The sequence below is a fragment of the Fistularia commersonii genome, chromosome 30, assembly GCF_037954325.1.
Source record: "Fistularia commersonii isolate RoL2024-O1a breed Wild chromosome 30, RoL_Fcom_v1.0, whole genome shotgun sequence".
Taxonomy (NCBI): domain Eukaryota; kingdom Metazoa; phylum Chordata; class Actinopteri; order Syngnathiformes; family Fistulariidae; genus Fistularia; species Fistularia commersonii.
The window spans coordinates 10,587,701-10,612,532 of record NC_141313.1 but is presented as its reverse complement, the minus strand read 5'-3'; the positions used below and the strand labels follow the sequence as shown (position 1 = coordinate 10,612,532).

At 39.7% G+C, this 24,832-nt stretch overlaps 1 protein-coding gene across 3 annotated transcripts in view; it reads left to right on the top strand.

Moving 5' to 3' along the window:
- Nucleotides 1-24,393, top strand: part of phactr4a (phosphatase and actin regulator 4a) — a 40,304-nt gene extending 15,911 nt beyond the window's left edge. For 2 of the 3 annotated variants that reach the window (XM_086178374.1, XM_086178372.1), the window contains 13 exons: nucleotides 4,432-4,602; nucleotides 6,077-6,157; nucleotides 6,261-7,475; nucleotides 8,852-9,211; nucleotides 14,674-14,805; nucleotides 15,482-16,040; nucleotides 16,240-16,478; nucleotides 17,524-17,689; nucleotides 18,097-18,152; nucleotides 20,231-20,292; nucleotides 21,438-21,575; nucleotides 23,248-23,324; nucleotides 23,491-24,393. In XM_086178374.1, the coding sequence (XP_086034500.1) occupies nucleotides 4,432-4,602; nucleotides 6,077-6,157; nucleotides 6,261-7,475; nucleotides 8,852-9,211; nucleotides 14,674-14,805; nucleotides 15,482-16,040; nucleotides 16,240-16,478; nucleotides 17,524-17,689; nucleotides 18,097-18,152; nucleotides 20,231-20,292; nucleotides 21,438-21,575; nucleotides 23,248-23,324; nucleotides 23,491-23,506 (3,272 nt within the window). In that variant the 3' untranslated portion in view covers nucleotides 23,507-24,393. The remainder of the gene's footprint in view (nucleotides 1-4,431; nucleotides 4,603-6,076; nucleotides 6,158-6,260; nucleotides 7,476-8,851; nucleotides 9,212-14,673; nucleotides 14,806-15,481; nucleotides 16,041-16,239; nucleotides 16,479-17,523; nucleotides 17,690-18,096; nucleotides 18,153-20,230; nucleotides 20,293-21,437; nucleotides 21,576-23,247; nucleotides 23,325-23,490) is intronic. The other variant, XM_086178373.1, reaches the window with a different exon arrangement.
- Nucleotides 24,394-24,832: the final 439 nt, after the last annotated feature.

Sequence of the window (24,832 nt, the reverse complement as noted above, 5' to 3'; positions counted from 1 at the left end):
TTTTTTTTTTTTCTTTTCTTTTTGAGCCTTAATTTGTATATTGGCAGCGGCAGGTCGGCATGGGGATCTGCCTCTCCAAAAGCAGGGCAGGGTAGGGTTTTACAGTGGTCTTTGAATGGAGTGTAGCATTGATCTACCTGGTGGGATGGGAGATGTCCTAATGCTATTTTGACAGAAACCTCTTCGTATTAGCTCTGTTGAAGTCCCCAAAAATTATAAAAGTAGCATGTGGGTTTTTTTTCATTGCAATTGAAAATCCTAAACAGTTTATCCAGGGCTTGTGATTTCTCAACCTCTGGTGGTATATAGACCACTGAGAGGACTGTCATGGCATTCAGACAGGTCTGATGTTAATGCTGAGCAACTCCAGGGCTGATGTCTAGTAAATTGTTAAAATATGGATGTTTAAGGACCGTACAGAGTTAATCATAAAGCATATTCGCCTCCCTTTGACTTGCCTGAGTTCTTGGCTCTGTTGTGTTGAAATGCAAGGCTCCTGACACATGTAACATAAATGTAAAAAAGCGCAGTTCCTGATGTACTGCTGATACTTACACATGTGGATGGTACACATGTGGATGGTGGTACCCTTCTGTTAAGAAAACCCAATGACCACTGAAATAACTTGAAACTTACAAAAGAAATAGTAAATATTGACAGAAAATCATCTAATGGACAGACATTGCTTTTGAATTATGGTTCAAGAATGATTTGAAAAACAACCTGATAAAACTGAAAACTGACTTGGCCAAAAATGATTGTATGCTAAACTTAATATTTAGTTGCACAACCGATTTGGTAATCACTGCAATCGAGTGTTTTCTGTAACTCTAAATGATACTTCTGCACCTAGAGACGGCTATTTTGGCCTGCTTCGTATGCCTCCTATGGTTTTTTAACCCTAACCCAGTCCACTTGCAGTCCAGCAATTCCCCGCTCATCCCACAGTTTCTCAATAGGTTTTAATGTAAGGCCACTTCAGAACAGTCACTTAGTTCTTTCCATTCGTGAGTGATTTAGTTTTGTGTTTTGGGTTATTATCCCGTTGGTGGACCCATGGCGTGCAACTCAGACCAAACTTTTTGACACTGGGTTGCACCTTTCACTCCAGAATGCTTGGATAGTCTTGAGATTTAATTGTACACTGCACAGATTCAAGCCACCCTGTATCAGGCTGCATTAAAGTAGCCCAGAACATGACTACGCCTCCTCCATGTTGCACAAGTGGTACAGGCTTCTTTGTTTACGTCATCTTTTGGTTTGTAAAAATAGAGCTGATGCGGCCGGTCAAAAAGCTGCAGTTTTCTCATCTGTCCAGAAGCTTTGTGGCTTGTCAATATGTTTTTTGCCAAATTCTAGTCTTCCTTTTTCTATCAGAATCAGATTCAGAAATACTTTATTTGTCCCCGACGGGCAATTGTGGGGCACATGGGATAGCAGCATCAAAATTGTGAACATCAAGAATAAAATTGAAAAAAAGAATAATACATAATAAGAATAGAATACTATATATATATATATATATATATATATATATATATATATACACATAACATAACATAATATTATATATATAAATTACTATACAAAATTGTGCAAAATTTGAGTTATGCTTGCTCTGCATTTACTTAATAAATATATCATGAGCAGCATTAATTGCACTCAGTGAGGGGGGGGGTTGTTTTTTATATTTGACTGACATTGAAGCAGGAGAGAGGTCTGAGGGGTTGGCCAATAACTTTGGAGCAGACTAAGGCAGCTTTCAATAGAGGTGTCCTCTGAACATCTTCCTTTAAGTACACTTTTGCTCAACAGCAACAGATTGTGTGATTTGAAACTGGAGTTGGCCTCATCTCTTTAGAATTATAGATTCATTGATTAGTCTTTGTATTTGTGTGTCTTCAACCTGTCATTGCTGTTCCTCTTGTGGCCACGTACAAGTACGTGCAGTCACAAGGATCTTCACCTTTGGAAAAATAGCCTCGACTTTTTTATTTTCATGTTCTATAACTTTCTTTCTAAACTCATGTGACAACTCTCTCCTTGGCTTTCTATTGTTCATTTTCAGTCTGGTACACAACATGTTACCGAACAGTAAAGTGAAAACTTATTTCTTTGACCAGGCATCCACTGATTCAAGTTTGAAGATGTGATGCTAATTACATGACACTTATTTTAACATGTCCCATGGTCCTATTATTTTCAGTCTTTAAGGGGTACGATCATTTTTGTCAAGGCCAGTTAGATAATTTAGTTTTTTAATCATTCTATTGAACCACAGTTCAAAAGAAATGTCTAATTTTTTTTTTGTTAATTATCTGTACATTTTGATTACTTTTGTCAGTTTTAAGTTATTTCAGCGACCATTGTGTTTTTTCTTTCTTCGATGGAAGGGTACCAACTATTTTGTGCACATCTGTGAACTCTGCTCAGCACTTTGGCTCGCTTCCTTTTCCTTGTCTTTCATTTGCAGCGGGCAAATAACCAATCCAAACTTATGACAACATTGCTCCAAGTGTATGCTGATCATATTTGATGTCTGACCATGAAATTCAAGTGCAAAAAGTAATAACAAAAAGAAATGAAAACACAAGTTTGACGAGTTGTAAAGGAATTCTGGTCAGTGCAACCATAAAGAGGTGCATCTGTTAGCCCTGTTGTGGTTGACATTTAGCATTTTTCGCCATTTGCTCAAACGTTACATTTGCAAAATGATGGAGTAAATTTGATGCCCTCAACTTAGTCTCTTAGTCTTAATCTTTTTGTGTCAATATTGTATGTTTTATTGAATGTTTGAAAATTAAAGGTAGGAAAATGTAAAAAAAAAAAAAAAGTAGAAATAACAGCTTTGTTCTTCAATGTAATATGTAGGTGTTAAATCCTGAAAATTCTCTCATCTAGACCTATTGCTTTTCCCCTGCTCTGTTGCCCCCTTGGCTTACCCCACTCACTCACTTTCACACATCTACGTACACTCATTTGAAGCTGATCAGCAATTAGGGGCAGCAGTACAAAGATACCAGCCTGAGGCCCCGTTCACATGACAACATTTTTGGGCAAAAATGTAAAACTGTTGTTTCGTTTAGGTTGTTAGATCAATTAGGGAAGGGTGCCAGAGTGAAAATATTTGTCATTGCGTAGGCAGGAAAAATGCGACACTTTGAAAACACAATAATGTCGCAGTCACTGGACATTCCGTCACTGGACATGCTTGGATGGGGGAGACCATGACAACAATGGCAGACTCCAGAGTGCTGCTGGTGCTCCTCCCTATTGATTCTGTCAGTGCTTGTTTAGCAAAATTACTATTCTAATTACCAGTCTGCATTGGAGTTGAATTTCACTTGAAGCAATAATGCCACTTCATTACACTTCAGTAAGAATATTCAATTGCTTGTTATTGTTGACACAATGACACTGACATTGTTTACACTGTAGTACCTATGTTTTTATTGAGCTGAGACAGGAAGGGTCTCTATGCATGTGCATGTTAGCGTACATCACGAAATCACACTGCCAACCTCTGGCCCATCATATCTTTTTGTATCAGTTGCCTGTAACTCGAACCCCAAGGGCAGGACAGAACAGGGGTTGCAGAACTACGTTGCGAGTAAGTACGTTGCAAGAGCACGGGGCTCCTGAAGTACGGGGAGAGAGCTCGGGGACAGACAGGATAGCTTCCAGGAGGTCTCCCAGAAGAGAAAGACAAGCTAGCAAATAGCAGGATTTGAGTTTAGGCTTTTAGGCCCACACTAGTGGAGCTCACTGATGTGCAGTGCATTCTAAAATCATAGCTAAATTCATGGAGGTTTTGAGAGAATTGCCTCCAACCCTCCATGAGTGTTCCAGGATGTTCAGGGGGACCATGAGCTCTTTTGGATGCACACATATGTGCAACCATGAACTTTAATAAGTCCAAATACAGGTCAAAACTTACTGAAAATCATCGCCAAGATATACTGAGGATGTCAATGAATTCCTCCCCTCAGCCAAATGTGGCTTAGCTGTGCAAAAGAAATGGCTGCAAGGCCTCTAGTAGCAAGGAGTCGGAAAGACCAGTAGTAGAATTTAGTGGTTAAGCCTATGCTCTGACGAACTGTTATGTAAAGATTGAGAAGATTGGGCAATTGTAATGTTGTAATTTTTTTCTGAATACTTGAAACCCTTTTTTTGTGGAATACTCGATATGGCCCAACTTCATCCAGACTCTACCTGTAGCTTGGCCTAGCTAAATTTGAGCTTGAGACCCCTGGTGTATGTGGAAATATTTTCAAAATGATGCTGTCTGCATGTGGATTTTAAAAGCAGTAAATTAAAAAAAAAGAAACATTGCTGTGCTTTGTACAGCCGGTGAGTGTAATATATTGTGGATAATTTGCAAAATCCACCAATATAAAATCTTTTGGGGATCTGTATTGTTTTTTTCTGCAGATAATGAGATTGACCTTCAGAACAGCACGACAGGGGTTGAAGAACAAACATCTGGCGGGGGAACACCTCCAACAAAACGCAAAGGCAAGTTCTCTAAAATGGGAAGGATCTTCAAGCCCTGGAAATGGAGAAAGAAGAAGCCAAGTGAACAGTTCACTGAAACATCTATTGGTAAGTTAGGCAGATCTGACTTTATGCTTTTATTTAGAGCACACATGTCAAATTCAAGGCCCAAATCTGGCCCACGGTGGGACTATCTTTGGCCCGCAGGATAATATGTAATTACTCTTCGAGCTGGCCCGCCGATATGTTGCAAGCACCATTGATACTACAAGTCCCACAATGCACTGTGAGTGCCGTCAACCGAAAGCCCCACCCGTTCATCAGCTGGCCTTGCTGAGTCACCTTTTGTCAACTCTCAGCTACCCCTCTCCCCCAAAAATGGCTGAACGAAAGGTGGACTTTGAAAAATAGGTGGGAGCTAGAGTATATGTTCATGGAGAGAGCTGCGACACTTTTGATACCACGCAACTGGCAATTTTTTTTTTATCGGTGGCATGGCCTCAGATCTGTGCATAACCGAGGAACTTTTGGGATAAAGATCAATGCATGGCACAACTATGGGAAAGGATATCTGTGAAGCAGTGTGCGGATGCGTAAATGAAATGGACCTGCCTTGGGAAAACTTGTGGCACTGACAACAGATGGTGCGCCCACCAAAACAATGTTTGGTCAAAACAATGGACTGTAGGCAGGATCTGGGAGAAAATGGGCCAGGAATTACTCAGGAAAGCTGCTTATAGCAGCCAGTTCTCATCCCAATGTGTCAACCACCTGACAAATATCGAAGACGCATCACACACACCGAAGCCTTAGGAATCCAGTTCTTGTCACTTTCTGACAGACCTGGAGCATCATGTCTACATCAACACTTGTATTTCCCTCTAAACCTAATGAATATAAAAGCAGAGTTAGTATTTGTACATGTTCGTGTTCTAAAGGAGAAATTGTGTTCCTCCAATGACACGACACCCAATGAGAAAGGTGCGCCTAATGCGCTGGTATGAGACGCATAGGAATGTGGCATTGAAAAATTAGGAAAAAAAATTAGACGCTTATCCAGGTTTGTCGAAAAATGCTGAAAAGGGTGCGCCTCATGCACTAATGTTATTTTTATAGCCAAGAACTTATAAGCTTTGTCAGTTCAAGGTTCAAGGTTCTTGCTTAGACTAGAGAAACTCAGAGGGCAGAAAACCAAGCCGTAATAAGTTTCCTTTTTGTACTTTTTTCTTGCTACCACAAGGCATGTTGGATATTTATTTAGAGAGTATTCTTTTTGGCTGTGGAGAAATACTTTCAGTAGAAATGACCCTGGAAATGCTGCAGCACCGCCATAAGAAATTGTTGCAACTGATTTGTAATTTATTACATGTTTAATGTTGTTTTAATAGGCAATAATTTAAAAGCTTTGTTGGTTTCATGGTCAAGTTCATTTCAAGTTCAATAAGATTTCCATAAACATTGAACAACTCTTGTACCAATTCTTAAATTTTGGCCGACTGTATATTTGAGTTTGACACGCCTGATTTAGAGTATACATTTTTACAGTTGTTTTTTCTGTCTTTTTGTTTCGTTTTCTTCTTAGCTTTGGAAAGAAAGATATCTGTTAGAAAAAGTCGCCAACAGCTGATAGCAAGAGGTATTCTAAAGGAAATCCCAGAAAATGGTGGGTATATGCTTGTAATGTGATCTCCAAAAATATAAGCGCATACTTGCTGTTTTTCAGTTTTATTTCTGATGTCTTGACAGTTTCTGTCTTCATTATACAGAGAACTACAATACAAGCCGCTCAAAAACTCCTCCAGTAAAGAATGGCCACACATTGCCAATGGATGTCGACAGGGTGTCTGAAGCAGGAGTACGTGTCTCTCGGGGGGAGTCTGACAGTAGGGTGAATCCTGCGAGGGTTCTCCAGGGGGATGAGCGCCGAAGCAGAGCACCATCTGATGCCTCCAGAAGCAGTCGGGCACCACTGGATGTGGACTCTCATGCTAGGCTTTCAATGGATGTTGAAAGACGAAGCCGTCAACCGTCTGATTTTGATCCGAGAGGAGGGTCTTTACCCAGAGGTCAGCTACAGGATGACAGATACCACGACAGAGACGATAGAGACGAAAGAGGAAGGAGGGTTCGGGAAGGCATTGAAAGAAGGGAATGGCGAGAAGACCGGGAAAGGGGGGAAGGGGTCGACCGGAGGGATGACAGAGATCTCAGGGAAAAGCGAGAATGGAAAGATGAAAGGGTGGAGAGAGACAGGAGAGATCGGGATGAGAGGGAAAGGAGGGATCGGGATGAGAGAGAAAGGAGGGATCGCAATGACAGAGAAAGAAGGGATCGGGATGAGAGGGACAGGAGAGATCGGGACGAGAGGGAGAGGAGAGATCGGGACGAGAGGGAGAGGAGAGATCGGGACGAGAGGGAGAGGAGAGATCGGGACGAGAGGGAGAGGAGAGATCGGGACGAGAGGGAGAGGAGAGATCGGGACGAGAGGGAGAGGAGAGATCGGGACGAGAAGGACAGGAGAGATCGGGAAGAGAGGGAGAAGAAGGAGCGAAGGGATTGGGACGAGAGAGAGAGGAGGGATCAGGACCGGGAGGAGAGGGAGAGAAGGGATAGGGATGAAAGGGAGAGGAGGGATCGGGAAAGGAAAGAGAATCGAGAAGATCGAGAAAGAGACACCAAAGACAGGAAATATGCCAGAGTAGAGAAAGATAGGAGAGAAGACGGAGAGAGGAGAGATGCCAAGGACAAATGGGAGGACTTGGAGAAGAAGGATGAAAAACCAAGAAGGGATGAACAAGACAAGCAGGAGGCTGAGGAAAAGACTGAAAAACCTAAGCAAGCAGTTGACCAATCGCGGCCTATTGTTAGGCCCATCTCTGAGATGGACCTGCGCCCCCCTCTACAGAAGAGCTCCTCAGAGAGCAGCAAGAGCACTACGCTTCCCAGGTACAACCCATCTGCAGAGTTCCGTCAGCGTTCAGGTAAGAATTCTACCATTTGTTGTTTCGCTTGCCAGTTTGTATTGGGTAACAGCAAAATGACCGTCAGTGTAAAGTTGACAGTTGTATATTATCCTTGAACAGAGGTCACTATACAGTCTTTACATGATCTTTGCACATGTTTTAGTAATGCTTGGATCAGACAAAATTAAGAACTTCAAAGTGAATTGAATGTTAAGTAATGTTTTTTTAACACCTATTTTAGTATAGCATTCATGAAATCAGCTTTTGTTGTACTTTGCTGTGTTTTTAACAATGTAGTTTGACATACCCATGGAAGACTGTGTGACTGATTTGTCTTGGTGTTAAATACTAGTGAGTAGCCTATTAAGTATGCTTTCATTCAAAAATGTGTCTTCCATTGTAAAAAAAAATGTTTGTAATGGATAGACTGAAATGAGTCTGATCACCATTTGTCACTCGAGCATTTTCTAGTCGTTCTCTAAAGTTGACAAATGCTCCTCCATGGCATTGGGCTTTGAAAATACCCTGGGTTACTGGGACAAATAGCTGATCTGAAAGCCAGTCACTCTGTCTCCACAACAGACTTATCAACACTGGTTTTGCACTGCCCAACTGTATTTGGTCCTTGCTGTTTTTTTAAGTCTCAGAGGGAGCATGATCCTCCACTGAATTTGGAAGCTACATTGTTTAAATACTGAGAGATTATTGGCTCCACAGTGCTCCATAAGAATTTACATGAGAGGTTCGGAAGTCCTGCAGTGTTTGGCTTGGAGCTAACTGTTAACCTAATAGAGTCAACAGCTAACATTTAGATAAAATAATACTGCTACAAAAAGTAGCAGTGGTGAGTGAATCCATGACTTTTCAACAAAGAGATACCAAATATGTTATTGGACATCTATTGATTTTTTTTTTTTTTGTATTTTATCTGAAGGGACCTTTAACTGCTTTGTGGAGTTTCGACATCCGTTGTTGTTTAGCAGTTGTTGAAATTCTGGTGATGCTATCTTAAACGACTTAGCATATTAACTTCTTCCTCTCACCAACTGATGACCGAAGCGCTGTACGGCTCATCTTCTCTTGAAATTGAAGCTATGATTTTTTTTTCGCCTCAATTTGTGGAGCGTGAGTGGGCTTGCATTTTTTTTTATGATGATAGTGTCTTATTCACATACGGGTGAGACAGTGGGTCAGTGAACCAATACGCTTTAGCGCTTTTGTGTACCGTGAGGGTGGACATGCTTTGTTTTTTTCACACAAACCACAATGCCATAAAGGGGAATTTTGTGACAATTATGATTTGCATCTTTCCCATTGCTGAATGAGTGAATTTTTTTTTTTTTGTCAACACTCACCCTGACATTAGATCCCATGTTTATGTTGTCTTTCTGTAGAGTCTGCCTGCGTTCGTTTCCCCCCTGAACCTCATCCTACGCAGGATTTCCAGCAGGACCCCCCTACAACCAAACAGGCCCTGCTTCCGCCGAAATTCCTAACTACACCTCCCACTGACAGGAGTTCAGCCCCATCCTCATCTTCATCCTCTTCTTCCTCTTCATCCTCACCCTCTACTATATTTGTATCGAAACCTCCAAGGACAGTCTCCCTTATAGTGGATGATTCAACCAGATCCTCATCTCCTGCTGCACCGACAGCGGGGTCTGACACACCTCCCCCTGTCCCTCCTCATGCCAAGCAGCCTCCCATCCCTCCACCCAAACCCTCCAACCGCAACAGCAACCCTGTACTGCATGGTAAGTTTGTGGTCTTTTGCTTCTCTGTATAACTTTCCCAATAGGAAAACTGGTACTATCCTTATTTATAAGGTCAGCAAAACTAAAAGAAAGCTGTTGCTTAAGATGAAAATATGAAAATAAGTTTCAAATACCTGTGCTCCAAGTCTTAAAATGTAACTCAACGCAAATTGCCACCCAAAGTTCTTTACAGTGTAACAGTAAGAATACCTAGTTAATGTGTTATGTTGATGAGAAGGAACCATATTTTCATTGGCCTTCATGCTAGAAAAGTCTGTAAATCCAGTTTACTCCTATTTTACTTGATTGTTTCAGACATTATGCTTTGCACTGTGCTTTTATTCACATGACATGATTGACCAGCCACAGCCGTCCCATGATTTTCAAAGCTTAAAACATCTCCTAAAGTTTCACTTTTTCTGGTATTATATATTTCATGTATAATCATCTTGAAGGTGTTTTTGCTTTTTGTTTTTGCTGTAGCTCATTGCTACATTTTTCATTCAATGAAATCTTTGCCTTTCAAATACACAACATTATTTTCTCAAGTTTTAAAGCAATGCAAAGGAATGAGATGTTTAATGATTAATAATTGAATAATAAAAGCTTAGATTAAAGGCTCCAGACTGAGGTGTAAAACCAAGGTGTCAGAACAAGAATCCTGAAAGTACACGCACACACATAGACACAGAATCAGACGGATACACTCTAAAGACACAGTCAAATTATAGTAATTTAGATAATTCACTCACTCATATTTGGATTAAAATTTAAATTTAGAATATATGAGTTATATCGGAAATTAGGTATTTAAAGAATTTTGTCAATCTAAATATGAAATAGTCATTATAGGACTAAATTGCAATAAAAATTGAATGGTTCTTCAGAGATAATTAGTGCTGTTTTCCAGAAAAACGTCTTTATTGTTTTTCTTGCCCTTTTGCGTATTGTTCCAAACCCTGCCATCAATCGCTCTCTAGATGGCCTGTTAGACCAAAAAATATACCATTGGAAACACAACTTTTTTGAATTCCTACCTTCAGTTGGAAATTCCCCTGGACAAGGATTGCAGCTGCATCCAGCAAGAATTGATTTGACCCGGTACATCTGCTTGTCGGTGTAGTTCTGTCTGTTTTAAGCTGCTCCACAACATTATTGTGCATCTTGAATCCCTTTTGGAGCATAACAAAAATATATAGTTTGGTTCAAAAGTCCCCTATGGAGTAGTGAAGAGCAGTAAAGGCAAGTTCATCTCATGAGTCTTAAATTTATAAGTTAGACTGAGCTGCAAGCAAGACTTGCTGACATTGTCAAAAAAGGCTAAATAAAGTCAGAAGAAGCACTGTGAAGACATATCATGCCGCCCCCAAAAATTTACAAATGCAAACAAAATAATTGTAATCAAATTTCAGTCTATTCATTGAAGATTTGATAAAGAAACTGTGTGAAAAAGTGCCTTCAATATATTCAGGTGCAAATGTCAGAATTTTTTACATTATATTAACATGTTATATAAATATACTCAATTAAAAAATGTCTCAGTTGATCATCTTAAATACCTCCTCGGCAGCATGCTGAGAGAGACAGGGGTATCTTCTCATACATGTCTGTGCTTTGGTCTGTTACTTTGTTGAACTGTTCTGGTGAACAGTGACAACAAGGAAAAACCAAAGTACTGCCTGTTTTATGGCCATCTTGTCATCATTTTCATCATTTTCCATCTTTTTCAGCTTTAAACCAAATTATATACCCCTCTGCATGAAAGAAGTGTACCTTCATGACAAGTGAATAAAAAAAAAAAAAAAAACAGGAAAAAAAACAACAGGACTCATTAATGACAAATTGTAATAAATTCCCAGTGCTCCTGCAGCTGTCTGAAAACTGTCCCACGTCGACACGGAGCAGATCCCTTTGACGCGAATATCCAAACTGTCCACACACCTGTCTATCGACAGACTTCTCTAGAATTAGCAATGGCATACTTTCTTCCATATTAATGTCTTTTTCATTGGTTGGAGTATTATTTTTACTCCTGTGGATCAGCTCTAACACCAGAGATACATATTGTGGTTATTTGTTTTCATAAAGTTTGTCAACAGTCAATATGGAGGTGGCTCTTTTTAGGAGACAAAGAATAAAAGGACAGAATCAAGTAGTCAAGACTTAGCTGCTTTTATACCCCTAGAGACTTGGTAATCAGTAATTTAATAAAATTAATAAACAAATTCAGATCCTCACCATCCACGAACATTCATATCAGTCATTGGGGTTGCTGGACAGGTGAGAAAATACTGAAAATAGAGGAATCTGTGGATTATACCCTTCCTCCTAGATCAGGGGTCGGCAACCCGTAACACCCAAAGAGCCATTTGGACCCGGTTTCTTCGGAAAAGAAAACACTGGGAGCCGCATTTACTTTTTGACGTCTAAAATAAAGGTACCACTGTATATATTGCTTTTTATTACCTTTACACTTTGTATAAACAAGTGTGTAGTGTGTTGCTTCGGAAATTCACAAAGTATTACAGAGAAAATTCAATTTTATTTATGTAATGAACTCATTTTGAGCTTTAGGCTTTCAGAGCCTTGACCTGAATTTTAAGAATAAATGGGGAAAAAATCACTGTCAGTAAACAACAAAAAATAAACATTTGCAAAATATCTTCATAAATATCTATTTTACCTGGTTCATGGGACTTCCGCTCCTGAACTTTTGCTCACAGCATCTGCAAATCAGGAGTTTACTGGCTGTCGGGTATACCGGCTTCTGCGAGTGTGACGTTATTTTGAGCGGCGAAAAATAAATATAATTTTATTTAATATTTCAAGATCACAATAATCTTCCAACTTAGAACTAAAAGTTAAAAAAGGAATTAACACGAATAAAATATACTTCAATTACATTTTTAGAATTTATTTTCCCAAGCCACGCGGAGCCGCAGTGTAAAGATGAAAGAACCGCATGCGGCTCCGGAGCCGCGGGTTGCCGACCCCTGTCCTAGATGTTAGGGTATGGGCCTATGCCCTGCGTGAAATGTGGTGGTGATGGTTGTGAAGTGTTACATGTGAGTAACGGCTTTTTATATTTTCAGTGTGTTAATTCAAAAGTTTTGTCAACATCGGGTTGACAAATTCATAGCAACCAATGCTGGCGAACATGCTGACAAGACTATTTACTGTTTTCTTACTTGAATAGTTAGTAATTGAATAGTTAAAAAAGATTTGTTGGTTACCCATGTGATGATCTAAGGCAGTATTGCTGTTAAAGGCTTTTAAATGTAGAAACTGCAAGAAGTGGCAAATTTCAACTGCCAACTGCATAAGCTGTGCAGCAGCAATAAGGGGCCTGTGTGTACCTAAAGGGTTCGTAAATGCCATGTGTCCTGACGCTTCGTTGGCCCTGAGAGGATATACCCCCCATATAAATTATAGACTAAACTTCACAATCAAAGAGGATGGAGCCAGCAATCACAGAGGAGTAATAAGATTTAGTGGGCAAGAAAATGCTTTCATGAATACAACTAAATTATTCAAGAGCTTTCCTGTTAATGGCTCTGCGGAGAATACATGTTAAGTACTTGGTCACGCTGCTGATACTCCTGACATGGAATAAAAACGTGCTCCCTTTTACACAGTTTTATGTAATGACTTTGGTAAATAACACTTTTGTGGACACAGCCTCCAAATGTAGGCCTAACAAAAGGAAATAAAGTAGAACAGCAAAATCTCAAAGGCTGTTTGGTGGGTTGTTTGCATTGTGGGTCATGTCTTCATTTCAGGACCATCCTGCCATATTTTCTTAACCTTGTTGCCTAAGAGATAAGGGGACATGCCTATTGGAGAAACCTGTGTCCGTGAATGTTTGTAGCACCTCTTGACCCTGTAATCTCTTCTGGCAGCACTGAAAACCTGGAGATGTCTCTAACAGTCAATAAATCCAAACCTCTTACAGTTGTTGGATAACACCTTCTCAGTCAGCTGCAGTTCCTATACATTTACGTATAAAACAAATCCAAGGTTTTGGGGTCATATACAGTATAAGTCCATACACACTTGGCGGTACTTATTGTGTTTTTTCAAGTTTAGCTGGTACATACATTTTAGGTGGCGGTAAGGCTTGCTGTGTAATGTTTACACTTTGATTTTGCACAGTCGTCAGTCACTGGAGAGGGAACAGGCACTGACTTGCTTCTCCACCGTGACCGCATCACCTGACATCTTTGAAGCTCAGATAGAAACCACTTATATCCTCTGTTCTGACATGTCGTGGCTGCTCTCATTTAGTGCCCTTCCCAACACAGAAACGGTGTAGTGGCACATTCCTCAACCATTTGGTAGAAGACATTCTCTCCCATATGCCATTGTATATCACATTGCTTTTCATGCAAGAGCAATGTGCTTTATAGATTGTCTGATTTAATGTCTGCATAAGAAGGTTGTCAAATGATTTAAGATATAATGTGCCTGCATAGACAGTTTGTCCTATTTGCTTTAAAGGTATGTAGGTATGTATGGATGTCAAGCAAAAAGATATGCACTGTCTCTTAAAACCAGATCTGTTTGAAAGTAGACAGTATCTAAGGAAAGAATGTTGGAGTGGCTAACTGGGATTCTGGAAATTAAATGTTAGATCTGCACCCCTGAGACTTTGTCAACATTACACCAAACTCCTTATGTTCCTGATACCCATCATAAGCATATATTAGTTTGCGACATGTACCATCAAGTTCATGTATTTCAACAGTAGAAATGTGTGCTCTCCTTTTCAGGATTGAGTTGCAGATTTGTTAAGTGCATTTTACTAAATTATTGTACTATCCAGATAGCAGATACAACTATTTGTACTCATACTGTATTCCCTCTTTTTTTATCTGATGGGACAATTATTATTTCCTCATATTCCAAGAAACTTTAAGCATATGAAATGTCTAATATTGAAGCATTAAATTTTAATTCAGATGCTGTTCACTAAACTAGAGAGCGAGGGGCATTTTCAACATAAGGAATTAGCTTAGCGACAGCAAAAGATCTGCACAATGAAAGACAGCTAAAACAGACGATAAAACAATTCTTGCCTTTTAGGCAAGATTCACAACTGAGTGAGTGTGTGACTGAGCATGCATGCGTGGGTTTATAATTGTTAATGTGAAGGTGGTAAAAACACTATTTAGAATGAAATATTTATATCAATCTTCTTCTTGTGGCAACTGGACTTGAATTTCTTCACTTGAAGTTGTTTCACTCCTCATCCAAGAGGCATCTTGAGTTCAGAACTGAAGAATTCAAGTCCAGTTGCTACGACAAGAAGACTTCAACAAGAATTCACCATGACCTGGATGACAGAGAACCTCCACAGACATGCAGAATTTAATATGTGTCAGTGAAAACAGTGGTGAAATCCCCAAGCTTCTTCCCATGTGGAACAAAGGCTCCATCCCTGATATCTCTGCTCATTTCACCAGCTCCATATCTGAACAGGCACCTCAATGTCAGGCAGCCTCAATACTGGAGCAGCTGGGGATGCCAGAGTGAGCTGGGCCTCTACTTTTCTCTACCTGTGTACCTGCTGCACAGGGCTGGCCAGACCAGCTCAGGTACCCAGTGGGACCAACTCTCTTAATCTATAAAGGAGTGTCATGATTTTCATTTAGAAATCAAATAAAGTGGGTGAAAAGTGAAAAGCTTTCAGGTCAAAATATAGTCTTCTGATGCAAAACTCTTAAGGAATATACATATATATAGGATGGAGATGTTAGGAGAATCTTTAAATCAAATATGAAGTCCCATTAAACTGACCCTCTCATAAGGTGACCTTAAATCAAACATATGGAGAATCTTCACACTCCTATTGTAGATCTGCCACCTTCCTCACACTTGTTCTACCTCTTGCGTTGTATGTCATGCCTGAACTAGCCCACAGAGCAGCTGCCATCTAACTTCAGCTAAATGTGAGAAAAACACTGCATGGCCTCTCTATTAACTTCTCTGACTTCTGCGTGTTTTTTGTTTTTGTGTATCTGTTTCTGTGTATTGACGCACATTTTTTTTTTTTTTTTTTTTACTAATGATGGTCTAAACAGAAGTTTTGCAATTATCATCCATCTGTGATGCACATTGCAGGTTCCTGGCAGAATGAGGAGTGTGAGGTGTGTCCTCACAGTATTTACGCACTGATCATGTCATGCCTAACCGCATGTTACGCTTATGTTGCAGTTGTTTGCGTTGACCAGTTATGACCATTATTTATCTGTTTGTTGTTTTTCATTTTAGACTTCTCACAGGCTGGCAGCGGTGTTATTGTGGTGTCAGCTCCCGCCAAGCGCTCTCCACCAACCCCACCAAAGCGTACAACGCCTGTCACCAAGCATCATTCTGTGGAATCTACTCCTTCCAGTCAGATCTCAGAGCCCCTGACCATTGATCCAGCCCTTACAGCCGCATCTTCTGTCGAACTTAAAGAAGAGAACAATGAGGGCAGCATTGCAACTCAGGAAACCTCCACCGGCCCCATACCATCGCCACCCTCCCACATCCCACCATCCCCTCCCAGAACAACGTCATTTCCTCCACCGAGCTCCCTCTCTGATTCAGTAACCAGTGTGGAAGTTGATCCCCCAAGCCCTACCACTGAACCACCCAGCCATCCTCCATCCATCCCCCTCCATATCCTCATTCAGAGAGCATTGGCCAGCCCCAGTCCTATACAGCCCAAGCCAGACGGCTCCCAGAGAGCTCACTCTCTGTTGTTTGAGATGCCTCCAGACTTTCTTCCTGAGGTGGGGGTAAAATCTCGGAACTCTCTACCTATCACCATCGAGCCTCTCAGGCTGTAAGTATTCTCCTTATGACATGGTTGTTGAAGACTTTTGTCTTTCCCCTATCCAAAAGATATCACATTTACATGAAAGACGCTCTGCAGATGAAATGTTCACATAATGGTCTCTGTATCATCAGGAGCAGCAGCCTATTTTTGAAATATAAAATTCAAAACATAAATAATTTCCATAAATTTCTACCTTTCTGTATAGGCCAGAAGATGATGATTTTGACATGGAAGAAGAGCTGCGGAAGCTTCACCCTCAGCTGCCCCCCCGCCAGCCTGAGCTGGAGCCCCGCAGCCGCAGGGGTTTAATCGGAGGCCCCAACGTCAGTATTATCCATGAGGATGTAGGGCCAGAGGCCTGTGAAGAGGAATCCGATTCAGATGGTCCCATCCTGTACAGAGATGAGGATGAGGATGATGACGATAATGAGGAAGGTCCTCCAGGTAAGTAGTTTTTTGTATGGAGTTAGTTTTTGGTCCCTGTGGAGACATGGCACTCCACAAAGCAATAGTTTTTTTTAATTGGTTTTCAAAGCTTGTGCTACTTTAAGGTCTTCTTTTTAATGCAATGTCGTAAGGCAACTATAGTAATGCAGTGAACGTTAAGAAGCCATACATAGAGCTCATGATACTGATTTTTTTTTTTTTTTTTTTTGGTAGGTTTTGCTTTTGTTTTACCTTTAGACTGAGGCCAATACCTGTTTATTGTTGTCCTTATGGTAATTACCAGCATGTAGATGCAGTTTATCAGAAAAAAGTCATACTTTGTTCAAAAAGAAAAAAATATTTTCAATTTCCTCAGTTCATTCACTGACAACAGCTCATTAATGACTACTCAAGGGATTTTAATACATTTTTATAAATGTGTTTCAGAAACTGTCTTGTTTCATAATTTCAGTTGATTTTTTTTTATATTGTCAAAGTTATACTTCTGGTATGATATAGAACAAATTAATTCTTACACTACAGTATATATATTCTTTTTAGGGCTGACTTATTTCTTTTCAGAATTCAAACTAACCGAAATGAATGGATTACGCATATTATAAGTCCTTCTTTTAATTACTATCCTATCTGAACTCCATTTTGAAACCAGGCATTCTAAAAGTTCTTTCCCTATCATCTGACTGAAGGATTTACCTAATTTATTTTACAAGATAACACAAAAGTGTTACTTTTCAATCATTCTCCATTTGAAAATATTAAGTCTTCTATCCAACATTGTCCTCTGAGTACTGAGACAGAGCAGTGAATTTTGCATAAGCCCATAAGTGTGAGTGAAAAGAAAAAAAAAAAGGTTGTCTAAACATATTCTTGTTTACTAAATATTTCTCATATACCAGAACCGAGAAGGATTTCTTTGCTAAAAAAAAAGGTCATTTACGCTTTAATCTTGTCACTATATATAGCATCGGAGTCGGGCTATAATCGCGAAAGTGTGTCATATCACGCGGCATTCACGTAAATGTTGTGATATGGTGTTTGACAGGTGGGCTTGCAAGCCGCGTGAAAAGGAAGGATACATTGGCCTTGAAGCTGGAGAGGGATCGGGAAAAGGGGGAAAGAGAAGCCCCGGAGGAGAATGACAACATGAGCTGGCACAACAAGGAGCAGTGGGTGGCCGTCAGGAACAAGATTGGTACCACGCTGACCCGGTAAAGTGATGCTCTACATCAGTAATGTGACATTGACATTTGTACATCAAGATATGGTCAGTCATTGTAATTCATTCAGTTGCTGAATAGTTTCATGTTGGCTATGGTAATTCTTTAGATATCAAGTAGGTACTGCTCCCTTTATATTTAGAATTGGAGTATTCACCCACATTTATAGTGTTTTTCCCAATCTGTATACTTGACCCTTTCCAACAGAGGGCAGCATAAGATTAAAACTGGCAAATATTTTTCCTGGTACCCTGAACTAAAATCTTCTTGCACTGCCATTTATTCTTCTGAGCAATGCATTAGACCATGGTTTTGCTTTGACGTGAACCTCGGGAGACATTTCTCCATTTGAGATCTCTTTTTTTATGAGCCAGTTAAAATCTAATTACTGTGTCTAGGCGGCTGAGTCAGCGACCAACAGCTGAAGAGCTGGAACAGAGAAATATCCTTCAAGGTAAGCTGCTCATAGTTCAATATTCAGCACTTTAGTCCTCTTCAGAGTCACTTTTAATTTTATTCGTCACTATTCTGCATTAATCATTTGAACAACTGTAGTTTTATCAGCCCACTTAGTACACCCAGTGTGTCTGAGACCCTCCCCATATTGTAGATTAAGAATATACAGTTTGACAGCCCAGAATTATTTGACAGTGTCACAATCTTCAGGATTCGGGCTCTGCATGCCACCACATTGGATTTGAAATGAAACCACAACGGAATTGAAGTGCAGACTTTAAGGTTTAATTCAAAAATGTAGGAATTGTAGCTATTTGTATAAAAATGCTGCTCATTTCAGGGGCTCAAAAGTAATTGGACAAATAAACATAACCCTAAATAAAATGTTACTTTTCGATATTTTGTTGAGAATCCTTTGCAGGCAATGACTGCCTGAAGTCTGGAACCCATGGGCATCACCAAACTCTGGGTGTCCTCTTTTGTGATGCTTTGCCAGGCCTGCACTGCAGCTGTCTTCAGTTGTTGCTTGTTTGTTGCTTGTCTGCCTTAAGTTTTGTCCTGAGCGAGGGAAACGCATGCTCGATTTTGGCTGACGTTCGGTGATTGACTATGCCATCGCAGAATATTCCACTTTTTTGATTTAAAAAAAACTCCAGGGTTACTTTTGCAGTATGTTTTGGATCATTCTCCATCTGTTCTGTGAAGCGCCGTCCAATCAACTTTGCTGCATTTGATTGAATCTGAGCAGAAAGTATATCCCTTTACACTTCAGAATTCATCCGTCTGTTTCCGTCTTTTGTCACATCATCAATAAACATAAGTGACCCAGTGCCACCGGAAGCCATGCATGCCCATGACATCACACTGCCCCCACCATGTTTTAGAAGATGTGGTGTGCTTTGGATCATGAGCTGTTCCAATTCTCCAAACTTTCTTCTTCCCATCATTCTAGTATAGGTTGATCTATCTCTGCAAAGAATGCTGTTCCAGAACTGGGCTGGCTTCTTCAAGTGCTTTTTGGCAAAGTCAATTCTGGCCTTTCTGTTTTTGAGGCTGATTAATGGTTTGCACTTTGTGGTGAATTCTTTGTATTTACTCTCATGAAGTCTTCTCTTTATGGTTGACTTAGCTACTGATAAACCTATTTCCTGGAGAGTTTTCTTCACTTGAGTGGATGTTGTGAAGGGGGTTTTCACTATTGAAAGGATTGTGCTGCTGTGTGAAAGATGTCGAGAAAACAGTGCAGTTCAGCTAAAACAGTAATGAGTGTAATGTTCATCTATGGCTCTTCAAATGCTATTGAAGCTTCATAGTAACCAATAAGTCTAAAATTGTAAAGTAAATTTCAATATCTCTTTTCTTTACAGCTTGTTGGTGCTCTTTTAAAGTGAGTCTGATGACTCTAAAAGAAGCTGTAGCTTCAAATGCAACTATTGGTTACATAGTGAAGCGCATGCCACTTGGATGAAAGTGTGCAGTATGTCGAATCTTGTAGCTATGTGTTCTAAAATAACTGCCGAACAGTAGAATGGCTCTTTAAACAAGGCTAATTAGATTGCGCGTTATAAATTGCAACTTTTATCAGCCCATCCAGACTGTAGGTATAATTAGCTTTGTATCAACCACTTAATTTGTACGACTTTCTTCAGCCAGTGATGAAAGCAACACTCCCCACACCCCAACCATTAACCTGTTATATTAACTTTCCCTTGGTGAGTATACATCAGTCAGTATTTGACCGTCTGCACGACATATCAGCACAGCCTTGCAGCACACTGTAAAGCACCTCCTTACACACCCTTCCAGCCTTGAATTGACATAAAATCGACCTGATTTTCTGTCCTTGATGGAGGATTGAACTTAAGTCTGCCCTAATTCTCTCTTTATCGCTGTGTCAGCCTGCGTGCTTGGAAGTGTGTCTGCAGGCACGACAAGCCATTATTGATATGAATTCCCTCAGCCTTTGGTTACCTTGTATTAGAATATCTGTGATGACTAATGCTGTACAGAGGCCAACATGACAAGAGTGACAGACATAGTTAATACCTCAATTAACATTTTTTTTCCCTCTTCCAGCCAAGAATGAAGCAGATCGACGACTAGAGAGAAGTGAGATCAAAAGGCGGCTCACCAGGAAGGTAAGGAGGGATGCAACTAGTTTATCCTTTGCAACTGGACCCACAGATCATAAACAAGCACCCTTAAGGCTAATTTATGCCCTACAGAGGATACGCGTATGGATACAGGCAGAATCATTCATGCGTATCCACAGCTCATCCCATAAGTATTTTGGATCAAGACCAATTGAGATGTACGCCTGAAGAAACAGGGGCAGTGTTGAGTCAAATCTCAAAACAAAAAATCATCCGTACATTTATAACGTTGCAACACAGGGGCACAGGGACAGACCCTTGCTATCAAAATTATTCATTTTAATTTTGTGACTAATTCTTCATCAACATTTCATGAGGTATTCAATGGCGTCAGAGATCATCCTCGTCTGCTATGCTGCCTTCTTATTTATGAAAACAAATTGCTAATTCCAACACAGTGGGCGCATGGAAGTATGAGGACAGTGACATTATAAAGCAGGGGTCAGGAACCTATGGCTCGCGAGCCATAAATGGCTCTTCTGGTGATGCCATATGGCTCCCAGACAATTTTGAGTTGAAAAAGAAAAAATCAGTTTGGAACTGATTTTAAAATACTTGTGATATTTCTTCATAATAATTTTAGGGTTTTTAGAAGAAGAAGATTTCTTCATAATACTGTGTAATTTTAAAGTAAACAGAAATTAGTTTTGAAGATAAATTTCACGGGTCACCCGTCGGTCGGGTCGGGAACCATTGGCTTCCAAGCACGTCTAGGTCATTGTAAAGGTGAAGAAATTAATCTTAACAAATAGCCAGCTACTTTATCCGTGTCAACACTCGTAACGGAAAAGATGGCGACAAAGAAAAAAAAAGGCAATGATTACCAATGATTTGAATCCGCGGTATGTCTAATATGCTAAGATAAAATTGCATAGATGAAACGGTCAAATATAAAGCAGCACTCCGAGCAAATCCATGCAGCACCAGAGGTCGCATTAAAAGTAAGACGTATTTCATTTTTTTGTGCGTTAAAAATACTATATGGCTTTCGATGAAATATATCAAGAAATATTTGGCTTTTGTGGCTCTCCCAGTCAAAAAGGTTCCCGACCCCTGTTATAAAGGATCAAAACACACTGATGGATTTTCATGTATACATAGTGCATAAATTAGCATTTACTTTCCCACAGCTGTCACAGAGACCCACAGTCGCTGAGCTTCAGGACAGAAAGATCCTGCGATTCCATGAGTATGTAGAGACCACCCATGCCCAGGACTATGACCGGAGAGCAGACAAACCATGGACCAAACTCACCCCTGCTGACAAGGTGAGGCTCATTACATCTTCACCTTTTCAAATGCGCTCACAAATTCTTATTCAGTAGATGGAAAGTGGTGGCTATGAGCTCTGTAGCAGAATTGTTTCTGAGGAGATTTGCATTTTGTGCAGGTTCAAGGTCCTAGAATGCTCTTTAATGACTTGCTGAGTTCCACCGAGTAAATCAACTGGACCAGTGAAGCTCAAAAAATGTTTAGGGATAGAGATTAAATGAATGCTTTAAATTAACATTTTTAGTCAGTCGCTTAAGCGCAGCAGGATTCTAAAACAACCCAGAAGTAGCAGTGCCCTTAAGGGATGTTGAACATTTTTTTTTTTTAAAGAACTGACAGACAGGATTGCACCCTTCATTCAGGTCTGGGTCTGTACTTGGTAGACGCTCTCAAGGCAGAAAAATGTAATCTCAAAAGTAAGACATTTGTGAATATCCGTGTGGTAAAAAAAATGCTGTAACATTGGCCTTTTTTTTTTATCTGCGATATTTAAATTGAAAAGTCTGAAACATAATTACACTCCAACCTCCAAACCAAAATTTAATTGACATGGGGATAAATATCAATAATGCCAATAGTGGCAGTGTGGCTGCAGCAAGGAATTACCAGGTCCAGGACTTTTTCCAAGATGAGCCGAGACACCATCATGTGACGCATGCTAGTATAGAGGAATATACCCCTGAATTCACTTGCCATGTGGACAGTGTCACTAGGCAATAGATGAATGTTAGACATCTGTTTAGGACTTCTGTCAGCAACACTGTAAAAGATGTAAAAAGAGAACCTCAACATCTTCATCTCTGCAACCAACATCTCTGCTTCCTGCCTTTTTGTGATTGTCACTGTTTCGAGGCCATACAGCATCGCTGGTCTCACCACTGTCTTGTACACCTCTGCTTTCATTCTGACTGATAGACTTCTATTGCATAGTACCCCTGACACATTTTATAATATTAAACAGAATATATATATGTAGATATATGTATTTGGTTTGACCTTCAGAAAATACTTTCTTACAAGCATGACAAGACAAGAAGTCCGATAATGCATAATTGATCCGATACTCGAATATCACACATTGTCTCAAATTACTAGACAGTGATTTGATCCTTGGTTTATTTTGCAGTCATTCTCTCCTGTGTCTTTTTTGAGAGCCTTATGCATGCAGCTCAATATGCCAATACATCATACCAGGATATAGATACCAGGGCAACTTAAAATCAGTATCCAATTAAATTATGAGCTACAATTTTTTAACCATATTTTATTCTGCAACTCACATTTGATCTCCAAGAACCCTATTATTTGTTGAAATAATTGGCATGGAAAATGCTCAAGTTGATGTCATTTTGTTGGTTCGCCATTGTCCATGTCTTCTGTATAAGAATCATGTTACACAGCTGTAGTTTTTAAATAGTTAGTGGTTATACAATTTTGGGAAGAATTTGCTGATTTAACCAAGAAGGGTGAGATTGTAAATGTTTTTTTTTTTTGTTTTGTAATTTTTCATATTTCTGTACCTGCTTGCCATTCAAAATGTTATGTTACGTTAACTGTCAATACAAAAAAAAATCACTGAAAATACATTTTCTGTGCAAGGGTGTGTATCTCCATGTGCCAATCTTAAGTCGGTCCAGCTAAAGTGTTATATTTCTCATCCCACCCCAGGCTGCCATCCGCAAAGAGCTCAATGACTTCAAGAGTTCAGAGATGGAGGTTCACGAAGACAGCAGGAGATACACTAGGTAAGATTCGAACGGAATTCATAATTAATCTCATCCATTTTTTAAACTTTATTCAGCAAATCCATCAATATTAAATGTATTGAAGAAAGACGGTTTCCTTCTGAAAGTGCTTGCTGTGGTGTTTCATGTCGCATGATCTTGTGACCTTTTCATTCTCTCACCTCAGGTTTCATCGCCCCTAACGATCTAGTCTGACCACTAAAGCACTTAAACCGGGATTTTATCATCTGGCCACAGTGAGGAAACAGAAGTCCGTCTTCCCACACATGATCTATCACTGATTTGACTGTCTCGACTGCCTGCTAACCTGCTTCAGCCAACGGCACTCTGGGTGGTGGAACCGAAGCTAAAATGAGTCAGAAACCAGCCAGTGTTGGTTCTCAGTTCATGCGACTGGAGAGGATTTTGTAGGATCCTGGTGCCAATAATCAATAATCCCCATTTCCACCGCCCCGGGCCTTCAGCGCTGGGAACGCACTCAGTAGAGTTGGGTTTTACCAGAGGGACCACTGTGTACATCATCCACCTTTAACAGAAATGACCCCGGAAAGAATTAATCCTGAACACTAAAAAAAATGATGATGTTGCTTTTGGGTTCTCAACACTGGGTTCCAACATCATGTCCAGCTCTGCTCTTTGTGCAGACCTGGCGTTCTGTACTGTACATTTTATTATTAATTTTTGAATGATTCTTATGGCGCACATACTGTAACTACATTATTTTATAATAAGGCACCTTATGTTAATTAATTTGGTGTATACAACATTTAATCATTTAGAAATGTTATAGTTGAATAATTCACACAGGCGAATATTTTATGGTACTTTATATGCAAGTCATTATTTGGCTACAGATGTATAGACCACTTGATTGACTTTATATTGTACATATGCAGTAATACTGATATGTTTTAATTGTAAAGTATTCCTAAAATTTCATTGTTAGCTTGGTACAAAAGTCTTGTTTTGTTTTTTTTTTGACTAAGGCAACTTTTTTTTTCTTTTTTGTCAAATCACACTGTTGAATTGAGCAATCAGGTCCAATATTAAAACAGCTTGTGAATCACATTTCAATCTGTGTTTGGTCATTTAACAAAAATTCTTATTTTGCCAAGTAAGGTGAGAATGAAGAGGGTGTTGTAGAAAACCTGCGGTCACCTTTTCTTATAAATGAATAATAGCAACTTGCCAAGTCTCAACATTCTTACAACCACTGTACACATCGAAATGATTTATGTTCATCCTTAAACCAAAAAATAATTGGGCATGAAGTATATAAACTCCTTAAACTTAATAAAGCTGATACAACACAACTTATATTATTTCAAATATCATTGATTGCCTTTTGCAATTTAAATCTTAATCATGCATGAAAGGAAACACCTGCAAACACCTATTTAACACATTTGTATTGCTAAAGGGAGACACTGATGCTGTGTAAGATTTTACATGTTTAAATGCTTATTTATTTTTTTTTAATATTCAACTATTTAAATAAAAGTGTTCCT